A 13,152-nucleotide genomic window follows, 5' to 3' on the forward strand; every position below is an offset into this window, starting at 1 on the left:
AGGAGAGGCAGCACCCAGGAGAGGCAGAGCTGGGTCTCTTCCCATCTCTGAGGGTCCTGGTGGCCCGAGGGGACACCCGTGCTATGCAGTACAAATATAACGCAACCCACAGATGCAAGCTACCTATGTCATTTCAAATTTTCTAGTAGCCACCTTAAAAAAGTAAAAAGGGAGATCAATTTTAATAATATATTTTATTTAACCCGCTATAGCCAAAGTATTACCATTTTAACATGTAATCAATGTTAAAATTGTGATTTAGATTTTTGTGTGTGTGAAGTCCTTGGAATCTGTGTGTATTTCATACTCACAGTGGATCTCAATTCAGACTAGCCACGTTTTAACCGCTAGTGGCTACCATGTCAGACAGTGCAGGTGAGGGCTGCTGGCCCAGTGGGGGAGGCTGGCATGGCAGGCCACGGCCCTACGTCGGGGAGGCAGGAGCAAGCCTGGGTTTTCCTCTCCAGCCTGTAAGGAGCTCCTTACAGGGTCCGAAGGCTCTTTCCTCGTGGTTGCACATTGCAAGTGTGGGCTCCAGGGAGATTCACCCACTTCCATGATCATGGAGGGAGCGACTGGGCCCTGGAGGCCCGGAGTCCTGCCCTCAAAGGGTTCTGCGTGTTCCCCCCAGGCCGGGAGTAAGTCCTCTTACGAGACAACTGGGGTCAAGATCTCCGCTGAGCAAGTCACATCACTAGTTCGAGCCTCAGTTTTCTCAGCTGGGGAACAGGTGTAATAGCAGTGTCGTATCAGGATTGATTTAATGCTTAGCCCAGAGCCAAACACTCCCTCGTGTTCCTTTTTTTTCATTTTTATTGCGGTGACGTTGGTTTACAACATTATATAAATTTCAGGTGTACATCTTTATATATTTCTATTTCTGTGTAGATTACACCATGTTCACCACCCAAAGACTAATTACCATCCATCACCACACATGTGCCTAGTCACCTCTTTTGCCCTCCCCTGACCCCCTTTCCCCTCTGGTAACCACCAGCCCAGTCTCTGTTTCTATGTGTTTGTCGTTGTTTTTATCATCTACTTATGAGTGAGATAACACAGTATTTGGCTTTTTCCTTTTGACTTATTTCACTCAGCATAACACCCTCAAGTTCCATCCATGTTGTCACAAATGGCCGGATTTCATCATTTCTTATGGCTGAGTAGTATTCCATTGTGTATACATACCACATCTTCTTTATCCATTCATCCCTTGATGGGCACCTGGGTTGCTTCCAAGTCTTGGCTATTGGGAATAATGCAGCAGTGAACATAGGGGTGCGTGTATGTTTACACATTTGTGTTTTCGTGTTCTTTGGATAAATACCCAGCAGTGCGATAGCTGGATCCTATGGTAGATCTATTCTTAATTTTCTGGGGATACTCCATACTGCTTTCCATAGTGGCTGCACCAGTTTGCACTCCCACCAGCAGTGTACAAGTGTTCCCTTCTCTCCACATCCTCTCCAACATTTGTTGTTTCCTATCTTGTTAATTATAGCCATTCTGACCGGAGTGAGAGGATCTCTCACTGTGGTTTTGATTTGCATTTCCCTGATAGCTAATGATGCTGAGCATCTTTTCACGTGCCTGTAGGCCATCCGTATATCTTCTTTGGAGAAATGTCTGTTCAGATCTTGTGCTCATGTTTCAATCGGGTTGTTGGGTTTTTTTGTTGAAATGTATCCCTCATGTTCCTGAAGACAGAGGTTATCAGCTTGCTTGGGGTGGGGACCAGAGCCAGTCCTTTGAGCCCCCATCTGGAGGCTGAGGAGACCAAGAGACACACAGAGAGGGCAAGTGACTCAGGCTAGGCCACACTGGGACTGCCGACTCCTTGTCCAGTGCTCTTTCCTCCACCAGACTCATCGATATTGAAAAGGCTGGCTTTGGCCCACAGTCAGCGACATCCATGCAGGAGTGGCACCCTCAGCCCTTAGCCCTTCCAGGGTGGGCTGGGGGCCAGCCAAACTGCCCTGACCAACTCCTGGGGCCTGTCTGTGGAGGCTGCTCTCCCAGGCTGGGCCAAGCCACCCCTCACTTGGGCCTGAGATGATGGGCTCAGGATCAGATGCATGATTTGCCTCCCAGCTCTAACATTTGCTGGCTGTGTGATGCTGGGCAAATTGCTTAACCTCTCTGAGCCTCAGACTGCAGGTTGCTCACCCTCCCACGTGCGCTGGCCTGGAGGCTCTCTGAGGATGGAGATCAGAGTTCTGAATAGGCCCCCACCCCCTACAGGCCTGAGGGAAGAGTCAGGCTCACAAATCTCATTTAATCCACATTTCATCCTTTCTGAAGATTTGTGCGGCTGGCTCATTATTGTGTCATTTCCCAGAGGGAGAAAGGGAAGTGCTGTGATTTGACCCAGGCCTTGGCTCCCCCAGCACTGGAGGGCCCTCTCCACTCAGACGTCCCCTTTCCTAAGGGCAGGCGAGATCTTCAGGCCTGAGGGTGGCTAGCCAATCCCCTGATTGCAGGGGGAACTCTGGAGCCACTCTGACCCAGGTCTCTCCCCACTCTGTCCTTAGCTCTGGGAGAACATCCAGGATGTGCTATCCGTCCTGCCTAGCCCCGATGACTACTTCCTCCTATGCTGGCTCTGAGTGAGGATAGAGGGTAGAGTGGGATGAAGGCCAAGGGCACAAAAGAGGAGTGTATTGGGTATCTACTGCTGTGTAACAAATTACTCCAAAACATAGCCATTTAAAACAACCATAAACATTTATTATCTCCCAGTTTCTGTGGTCAGGAATTATGGCGTGGCGTAGCTGCCTGGTTCTGGCTCAGGGTCTCTTATGAGGCTCCAGTCAAGCTGTCAGTCAGGGCTGCACTCATCTGAAGGCTTGACTGGGGCTGGAGGACCTGCTCCTCAGATAGCTTATGTACCTGGCAAGTCAGTGCTAGCTGTTGGCAGGAGGTCTCAGTTCCTCCTCCAGAGGCCTGCTTGAGCGTCCTTACAACATGGCGGCTGGCTTCCCCGGAGCAAGTGGTCCAAGAGAGCGAGGAGGAAGCAGCAAGGTCTTTACAACCAAGCCTTCTAAGTCATATCTCGTCATTTCTGCAATATCCTGTTAGTTACACAGGTCAGCCCTGCTTACTATGGGAGGGGACTAAACGAGGGCATGACTAAATGAGGATCTTTGGGGGCATCTTGGAGGTAGCTAGGAATAACAATAATAACTTCTGTCTTTTGAGCACTTATTCTGTGCCAGGCACTGGGTAAATCAATTTTTGTTTATTATTGTCTTTTTTTTTTTTTCGGCACAACAACCCAGTGAGGTAGGTCCTGTTATCAGCCGCATTTTGCCTTGGAGGAAACTGGCTCAGAGAGGTCAAAGCACTTGACTAAAGTCACTCTTCTCAGACAAAGAGTTTGGGGACGAGGATAGGGAAGAGGCTTGTTCTCTAGATAAATGTTGGTATCCCAGAAGTCGAATGCACGTGACAGGAGACCCCTTCTCCGCGGCCCTAGAATGTGGCTGCAGTTCCCACGCTCAGCCTCCTTCCCGACAGGGTCGGGCTGGGATTGATTTTGGGGGCTGTGAGGAAACCACTATAAAGCTGTGTTGATTATACACCTACCCCAACTATTGCAGCGTCCCCAGGAGTGCATCCCTGAATGTGCAGAGAGCCCAGGACATTTCACATGTGAGGAGCAGCCTTTGTAAACTTGCGAGGGCCACTTGCCTCTGTGCGGGGTGTGTAGTTTATATGTCACAACACTTTCCCAGCTCAAAGTCTTTGCTCAGGCCGTTCCCTCCACTCAGGATGCCCTTCGAACTGCCACCAAACCAGAAAAGAATCCGACTGGAGTCCCAAAGACCTGGTCTAATCCCACCTGTGCCTCTTACTAGCTGGATGGAACCTGGGGCAGGCGGGCCCCAAACTTTGGGCCTCAGTTTCCTCATCTGGTTATGGGGAAGTAGACTGTCTCCCTGGCCAAAGGAAGTCAGTGTAGGGACCAGTCCTGGAGTCCAAGTGAAACCACTCAGTTCTCGCCAGCCAGGGGCACTTAGCCCAAGTGCTGCTGAAGCAGGTCAGAAGCGAGCCGAGAGGGACAAGGCCAGCTCTGGGAGAGCCCGGCAATGGCCCGGGTAGCCAGGGCTGGCCTCGGGGCAAAGGACTGCGTTGACAGCCTACGGCGACTGCCAGGTAGGACCTCACTCCCACTTGTTGGTAACACCGAGTGGGTATTTATCTGATTATAATATTAGGGCACATTTATCATAAAAAATCCGGAGAGTATAGAAACAGAAAAGTGCAAAAAGTTACAGAAGTCCTCCATAATCCCACCGCCACTGCGAGGTAACTTTACATATAATTTTTTTTAACCCAATCGAGCTTCTATATTATATACTGTTTTGTTCAGTGATAATTTCGGACAGAGTTCCTCAAGTCATTAAAAAATTTCTTCTTCTCTAGTGTAGTCGGAAGGCTGTGGAATGTTCCGGAGGGCTGACTCTATGCGGTTGATTGAAATGCCCTCCTCGGGCAGCCCTTTCTCCACTGGACAGAGCCGGCGCCATCTGCTCTGTGAAGCAGTTGAATTACAGATCTGAGGGTTGAAGAGTGGCCGGCGGTGGTGAAGAGCTCCATGGTTATACCATTTTTTAAAAAATTTAATTCTATAAGGAACATCTGAACATATCCTCACTGTAAAAAATTAAAACTTTACTGATAACATTGAAGCCTCCTGAACCCCCAAAAGTAACTGTTGTCACCAGTCTGTGTGTATCTTGCAGACTTTTTTCAACGCATTTGAATGTATACATGCAGAAATATATATGTAATATAAAGAATACAATAACACAGAAATGCCTAGAATACATGATTTAGTATACCTCCTCTGCTCTCACTGGCCTCCCCACTGGGGCTCTGGCTCTCCCTCGAACCCGACCCCACTCCCCAGTCCCTCTCTCTTGTGTGTCCAGGTGGTCAGGTTGTAAGATGCCAATGGCATCTGTGGCCGTGGCAGTGAAAGCAGCCCTGTCTGGTACCACGTTATCAGAGGCGAGGACCCCAAGGGCCTCCTCTCAGTGTCCAGCCAGGAGCTGCTCAGAGACGGGTTCCAGAGCTGTGAGCTGCTTCTGCAGGCGTGTGAGCCGCTGAGGCAGGAGGTGAGGCTACCTGGGGGCCCTCCGAGCCTACCGCCCTGGGCAGCCACAGCCCTGCCCCCTCCAAGGCTGCCCTCTGGCACTGGGCACTCTGCTGAGCATCACACCCAGAACCCACCTCCCTGAGCTCCTTTGCTCCTCCTAGCACAGAGGCGTGAACGCAGACTCAGAGAGGCCATCACCCCCAGCACACTCCCGCCTTGACTGGCCCAAAAGCCCGGCTCAACCCACTGGGCCACGCTGCCCTGTATGGCCTCATTGGATGGAAGGAGTCAGGTATTTCAGTCCCAGTGGACGGAGGAGGAAACTGAGGCACAGTGACTTGCCTTCCCATGGACAGACGTGGGGAGGGCGCCCCTTGAGACGGCCCCTTCTGGCACAAGATGAAACCTCCATGCCAGGCGGAGCTGGGGTAAGCCAGGCTAGTGCCACAAAATATTATACTAAAGAAGCCAGACACAAAAGGTCACATATAGTACTATTCCATTGATATGAAATGTCCAGAAGAAGCAAATTCAGAGAGACAGAAAGCAGATTAGTGGCTACCAGGGCCTGAAGGAAGGAAGAGTGGGGAGTGACAGCTAATGGGTACAGGGTTTCCTTTCAGGGTGATGAAAATCTTCTGGAACCAGATAGTGGTGATGGTTGAACAACTCTGTGAATATAATAAAAGCCACTGAATTGCACACTTTGAAAGGGTGACATTTCTGCTATATAGTTATATCTCTGTTTTAAAAGCCATGCTGTGCAACTTGGAATCTTTATTACGCAAAAAGAAAAGTTGGCGTCTTTCCCGAAGCTGAGCTACTGTCTAAACCACTTGGCAGGGAAACTTCCAGAGTCCTGAGTGGGATTTTTCTGGCCTGGAGTGGGTGGGGTCATCCCCCTGCAACCTGTCAAGAATCTACACTAGTTGCTTCAAGGAGGGTCTGTGACTAGGAACCAATAAACTGGAAAACGGCGGCTGCTTTGGCCTGGGTGGGTTCTGGGTGTGGGGCGCCTCCTGCATTGACACCTTGGATGGCTGGTGGCAGAGACCAGGGCTCGCCCTTGGGGGCCTGGAGGGTGAGGAAGGAGGGGACGCGGGAGCAGTATTTAGACACCTGTAGCTTGTGCATTGACATGAGTTTGGCTGCACAGTTTCTCACAGCACTTGAGGCAAATGACCCCGACATTTTGAAGAGTTTAATCGCGAGAGGTGAGGCAACCAGGATATGCACGTGTGGGGTGCAGGGGACGTGGAGGTGACAGGGTGGGATCTGAGACCCCAGAAGACCGTGCTGCCTCAGCAGCTCTGGGCCTGTTTCAGCCCCCAAGATGTGCCCCATGGCTTGCAACCTGGTCAAGTCGTGCTAGGTGAGGAGATGTGCGGGAAGGTGGTGATTCTGGGAGGTGAGTGGGCCACCTTGGGTCTCCTCTCCAGCCCAGAGCCTGAGCTGGAGGCTGCCCCTCTACAGACCTGACAGCTCCTGCATCCGAGGGCAGCTGGCTCTGGGACCCACCTAGTGTGGAGAACCCCACTGCTTTGTGGCATCAACTGTTGAGGCCAATGTGCCCACATGCCAAAAAGCAGAGGGGCCAAGGGGGATCTGAGAGACCCCCAGAGGCAGCACGAGTGAGGGACCCAAATTTGGGGTTGGGAGATGTGGATTTGAAGGTTGGCTTTGCCAGTTGTTAGCCACAAGTGGGCTGAGTAACTTGCCCTGTCTGGGTCTCAGTTTCCTCATCTGTAAAATGGGGAGAATAACATCCAGGTTTTCCAAATTATACAACTGATACAGCTTGGAAATTTGGAAAATACAGAAATGTGTTAAGAAGGAGGAAAAAATCCTGTCACCCAGAGAACTACTGTTAATATTTACTGTCTCTTGAGAGAAATACATTAAAAAATAACTAAAAATGGGTTTATACCATATATATACCCCTTTGTAACCTACCTTATTCACTTATCATGTGATAAATATTTTCCCATTTTGGTAAAGTTCTGAATTTAGGTTGTTTGTAATATTCATAGCATTAGGAAGAAGTTAGTAGTGAAGATCTTTTTATTATTATTATTATTATTATTTTATTTATTTATTTATTTATTTATTTAGAGGAAGATTGGCCTTGAGCTAACTGCTGCCAATTCTCCTCTTTTTGCTGAGGAAGACTGGCCCTGAGCTAACATCCGTGCCCATCTTCCTCTACTTTATATGTGGGACGCCTGCCACAGCATGGCTTGCCAAGCGGTGCCATGTCCGCACCAGGATCCAAACCGGTGAACCCCGGGCCGCCAAAGCGGAACATGTGCACATAACCGCTGTACCACCAGGCTGGCCCCATGAAGCTCTTTATAAATAAATCTTTGTATACACCCACAATCTTTTCCATAGGATAAAATTCTAGAAATGGAGGTTTTTTCCTAAAGGAGAAGGCGTGTGTTGCGTCTTCTGATTCCTTTTATAGTGTAAGTGCTCCTCAAGGTCAGAATTTAACTCCACCAGCTGTGGATGAATGTGTCCATTTCCCCACATTCTTGCAACATTGGCCGTTAATAATTTAAAAGACTCTTGCCATCTTTTTAATGGAAAATATTTATTATGTTTTACATTGGATTTCTTTTATCACTGGCGAGATTAGAACTTTTTTATGCTAATTGGCTATTTTAATGTTTTGTTTGTTTAGTGCCTCCTGGTATCTCTTGCCCATTTTCTAGAAAACTGTTTTTCTTTTTGATTTATAAGTGCTCTTTACATATTAAGCACATTGACCTTTTCTGTCATATCTGTGGCAAACATTTTCCTGAGTTGGTAGTTTGCCTGTTATCTTTGCTTTTTGACTTAGTGTTATGTTGTCACATTTGGGGGGCTTTACTTTTGAATTCTCTGTTGCTTTTATGCTTAACATACCCCATCCTAGGGTACACTGGATGTTCACCTCTCCTTTCCCCTACTTTGTTCCTGCAATGCCCTTATTCCTTTGTCTGTGGACCACCCTTGGCTATCTCAGAGCAGCTTGGCGGGGGGGGAACTGAACACAAACTTGCCCCCCAGTTCTAAGGGTGCTGGAGCTCCAGGAGCTGAGGGCAAGAGTTGACTTCAGTGTCCAAGGGAAAGGGAAGCCCAGGTCTGACCCAGCCTGTCCTCACCCCTACCGAGATGGCCAATGTGCCGACACCTGGACAGACGAGGGCAGGGTACTGGGCCTGGAGAGGCAGCCCTGGGGGCAGGTCTGAGAGCAGAAACTGGTCGACACAGGAACATACGCTGAGTTCCAGGGCTACACCTAGAGCCTCTTGGCTTCCATCCCTGGGGGCTCCAGGAGGGGGAGCGGCAGGCCACAGGACAGCCCTGGGCTTGGCCCCCTCTGTGGAGCCTCCCTGAGCCCCCGTGGAGGCCCCCTCTTGCTTCCACCATGACTGGAAGTAGGAGCTGCCAAAGTTCATCAGCCCTCACCAGCTGTACGTGGAGTTTGGGGGGACCATGACCGACCCTGACGGCAACCCCAAGTGGCTGACCAAGGTACAGTGTGCCCAGGGGATGGGGGGGGAGGGAGGGGAGACGGCCGTGGTCCAGTGCTCGCTCACCACCCCTCCCCGACAGATCAACTACAGGGGCGAGGTGCCCAGGAGCTACTACCTGCGCAACCAGGTGAGGACGCACACAGTATGAGAACACGGCGACTGTGGGCTGCGACTCCTACCTGCACGTGGAGACCCAGATCCTGTTCCTGGGCTGCATGCTCAGGTGAGGATGATCGCCACTCCACTCGTGGGCACAGCTGGGAGGGGCCTGGAGCCCAGGGAGGTGGTCGTCAGTGGGGCTCGGTCCCCTGCAAGTGGCAGTTCCCCGAAAACCAGGCAGGGAGAGCAGCAGCTAGCGGGGGAGATGACGGAGGTGCTGCCAGCTGGTGCCCACATGGTGCCCAAGGACAGAGGGCTCACCTGCCTTAAGGCTGGTGTCTGTAAGCGCTGGCAGAGAACAGCTCCACCTGGAGCTGGGTGTTGAGGGGCAGCTGCTTTGAACTACATCCAGGTCCCGCCAGGCAGGTGGGGGCCTCAGGCTCCGGTAGGCACAGTGTATGGCTGGCTCTGGGCTCTCAGGTGTGGCACCAGCACCCTGGTCTGGGTGCTCACACAGGAATTTACCATCATGGAGGTCAGATCCTGGGTGGGGCGTCCTGTCTGAACGTCTGTCCCTCAATGCTGATGTTCTGATGTTCAACCACACCTACAACCTGGTTCATTCCAAACGCATCAGCCACACTATGGAGGTGCTGCTCCCAGATCAAAACTTCGTGGAGAAGATGGAGACACTTGAGGCGAGCCTTGTGGCTCCCACACCATCCTCTGATCTCTGGGTCCACAGTGAGTTCACAGCCTTCCCTGGCCAGACCCCCCCCACCCCCAACCTCCCCAGGGATGAGGATCCTACAACAGCCAGTCCCAGCCCATCAGTCATAGTGGGTCTGCACCTTAGGAACTGCTGGGACAGTGTCCCTGTGGTGGCCGGATAACCACAGCAAAGCAACAGAAACACTCAATCCCCGTTATTACCTCCTGTGACCTCAAGTTCAGCAAAAACTATAGGCCTTTTTCTATGAACCAATATCAAGTCATGAATTACTGTTCTGAAATATACGGTGTTAATAGAAAATTTGAGGTACAGTAAGACCAACAGATCAGGAAATGATTTCCATTGAAAAGGTCATTTATTACTCACAGCTCCCAAGAGGAGGGAGCAAGCCATGCTCGGGGGTGGGCCACACAGGGAAGCACCAGGATTGGGCATGAGGTGGGGGGAGAGGGAGGAATTGCGGGCAGGAGACTTTATTATGGTTTCCACAGGAAGGAGTGGGTGAGGCAGGGTAAGCAGCTTTAGGATGGGCTGGTTTGAATAATTTCTGGGGCATTTGGGTTGTCCCGTGGTCTGGTACCCAGCCCTGAGGGGAATGGGGCGGGGGTATAGTGGCCCTGAGTGTGAGAGCCTGATCCAGGAGGTGGTTGGGATGTGAGATCTGAACTGGTTGCTTTGAATGTGAAAAGCACACTCCTGGGTGAATTGTTTTCCATCTCTAGGAACTGGCTATCCCCTGGAGAGGCAGTCCCTCCAGGGTCAGAAGGCCCCACGCTCGAAGTGTCAGAATACAGAAAACAGAAGTCAGGGCTCATAGAGCGGCCCAGGAAGCGGGTGTGCAATTGCTGCTCTGAATAGAAATTCAAGTTCGCATCTAGAAGAGCATTCGACTCTTGATTCTGTCTTCTACACGCACACTTTCCTTCCCAGTGTTAGGACATCTGAGAATATGTTCCCTGTCTGGGTCTCCAGCCAAGCTCCTGATTAAGATTTCAGACGCAGCCTTTCACTGTGCTGGCCTCAGGCCCCGCAGCCCCACTAGGATGACATGGTCCTCTGGTCAGCCCGCTGGGTCTGGCTGTGCTGTCAGCAGAGATTGTGCCTGAGCACCTCCCCATTTGCACACATTGCCCCAGCTTGCTGTCAATGCAGTAGCCCCACCTGACACTGACACTTTTGCCCTCATTGGCCACTTTGTGTTCAGCATGTCTTGATCTTGGTGAGCCCACACTGGCTCCCAGGACTCACTGCCTTCATTTTTAAGGGCTCGCCATCCACCCCTACTCAATAATCTACTCCAGAATTTTGATAGCAAGTTTATTCAACTCATTCCGAAATCCATCAGCTGGTTCCTCTCATCCTCCGTGATTCTGCCATGTTCTCCTGCCCAGATGGCACCAAGGAGATGACGGAGGTAGCTGGAGAAATGCCACATGAGCTGTAGCCCAGTGGGGCAGGGGAGGGCACCAGGGAGCCAAGGTGAGGAGAGAGGGGTCTCCCTGGCTCTGGTCCCTTGGTCCCATGATCTGCTCCATCCCACTCACCACCCATCCACTTCCAACATCGCCTTCGCCACAGTCTACCTGGCAACAGGCTAAAGGCCAGAGCCACCGGCCAGATAATGGCAGTTCCACAGCTGGCTCCACCTGCCTCCTCTCCCCCTCCTACTGCTCAGAGCATCCACCCCAGGCTCACCCTGCCCTGCCCCAACCCTCTGTCTTTGCTCAAGTTGTCCCCCTCCTAGAAGGCCTGTCTTTCTCCTCTCTGTCCAGATTTTTCCTGCAGCAGGCAGGCTGAACCAGAGTTAGGGCATGTGCTTGGCCTGTGATTTATACCCGTGAGATTCTCCCTTTTTATTGTACAATTCTGGGAGCTCTCACAAACGTTCCTGTAGCCACCACCACAATCAGGGCACAGAGCACCTCCATCACTGCCCAAACTCCCTCCTGCTGCCCCTTTGTTGTCAAGCCCTCCCCCACCCCTAGCCCTGACACCTGCTGATCTGTTCTCCATCCCTACAGTTTTGACTCTTCCAGAATGCCCCATAAATGGAATCAGACAGGATGTAGCCTTTTGAGTCTGGCTTTCTCCACACGGCATAACGCTTCTGAAATGCATCCGTGTCATTGCATGTGTCAATGGTTGGTTCTTTTTTGTGGCTGAGTAGTATTCCACGGCATGGCTGTACCGCACTCAGCTTATTGGTTCCCCAGTTGAAGGCTAGTTGTGCTGTTTCCAGTTGGGGGCAATTACTAACAAAGCTGCTGTAAGCATTCGCGTACAGGTTTTTGTGTGGTCCTGTTTTCATTTCTCCAGGGTAAATACCCAGGAGCAGGATTGCTGCTGAGTCACGGGAAGGGTTTGTCTAATTTTATTGGAAACCGCCAAACTGCTTTGCAGAGAGGGGTAGAGCCGTTTGCGTTCCCACCAGCAGTGTATGAGCATTCCAGTTGCTCCACGTCCTTGCCTTGTTATCCTGTTACTTTGATGTCAGCCATTCTGATAGGTGTGTGGTTGTCTCTCTTTGGGGTTTTAATTTACATTTTCCTAATGACTAGTCATGTTGAGCATCTTTGTGAACAGGGCATGCTCTGTGAGATGAGACAGACCCGAGTTCAAGTCCTGTTTCTGGCACTTACTGTGTGGTTTTGATCGGATCTCTCGGAGCCTCCATTTCCTTGCTGGCAAATGGGGAAGATAACGGTATATGCCTCATAGAGTCATTGCTGTAAAGATAAATGAGGATAAATGAGGTACACAGCGAGCACACAGGGAAAGGCAGCTGCTATTGGGAGCTAATAACCATGTTGGAACCTACCAGAGACCCACCCACACTGGACCCACACACCTGGCCCAGGCAGCTTCATCTCACCTGCTGAGCTCGCCCTGGCTGCCCCCCAGGCCCCTCTGTCAGCTCCTCCAGCTCTGATCTCCAGAGGTGCTCTGGGTCTGATGCTCCCCACCTGCTCCCCCAGCTGGCTTCTGGCTCCACTCCCAGCTTGGGCCAACCCCACCCCTGATCTTTTGCCTCAGTAACCCCTTTACACCTGCCCCCTAATTTGACCTTCCCTTTTGCCCTGTTGCTGGATTTTCTTCTCTTAATTTAGCAGACAGCTCAGAGCATCTGCTCTCCCCAGGCCGTGTGAGAGTCATCCCCCCCATCCCATCCTGCAGGGACCCCGGGGCCGGATCCGGGGCATGTGCCTTCTGTTCTCTGTGGTCTTTGTCCTGCCTATGCCAGTTCAGCGTCCATTGCATCCACTGCCATTAGTTTGTGAACTTCTATATCTTTCCATGGACTCTTTCCTTGGAGTGGTGAGTGCCCCTTCAGACCTGGGAGAGTCATCGTATTAAATGGTTTTGTATCCATCCCAGTTCAATAAACATCACGGAGAGGTAGCAAACGACAGCCGCCCACTGGAGCCCTGGACGTTGGGCATTGGGCCTGTAAACCGTCTCCAGCCCGCAGGACATCCCCTATTCTGAGGGTCAGCAGAGCCTCAGCTATGGCGGCAACGGTTCCAGCAGCAGGCCAGCAGCCCCTCGTGCAGTAAACATCCAGCTCAGTGGCACTTGCCTTCCTGCCACCCTGGCCAGGCCTGGGGGCACCCTCTCACCCCAAGTCTGCAAGATAACCCTACCCTGCAGCCACATCAGAGGCTGCTAGTGGACCTTAGGTACTGAGCGGGTGGGAGGGC

The 13,152-nt window shown here is 51.4% G+C and overlaps 1 protein-coding gene across 1 annotated transcript; it reads left to right on the forward strand.

Annotated features, from left to right (window-relative positions):
• The first annotated feature begins 6,239 nt into the window (after positions 1-6,239).
• LOC100146357 (putative SEC14-like protein 6) lies at positions 6,240-10,898 on the forward strand. Its single transcript, XM_023648059.2, is given in 9 exon segments — positions 6,240-6,315; positions 6,427-6,465; positions 6,468-6,509; positions 8,514-8,620; positions 8,702-8,752; positions 8,754-8,845; positions 8,902-9,062; positions 9,307-9,465; positions 10,846-10,898. Coding segments are annotated over 9 exon segments (780 nt in total).
• The last annotated feature ends 2,254 nt before the right edge of the window (positions 10,899-13,152 follow it).

Source organism: Equus caballus, chromosome 8 (genome assembly GCF_041296265.1).
Source record: "Equus caballus isolate H_3958 breed thoroughbred chromosome 8, TB-T2T, whole genome shotgun sequence".
Taxonomy (NCBI): Eukaryota; Metazoa; Chordata; class Mammalia; order Perissodactyla; family Equidae; genus Equus; species Equus caballus.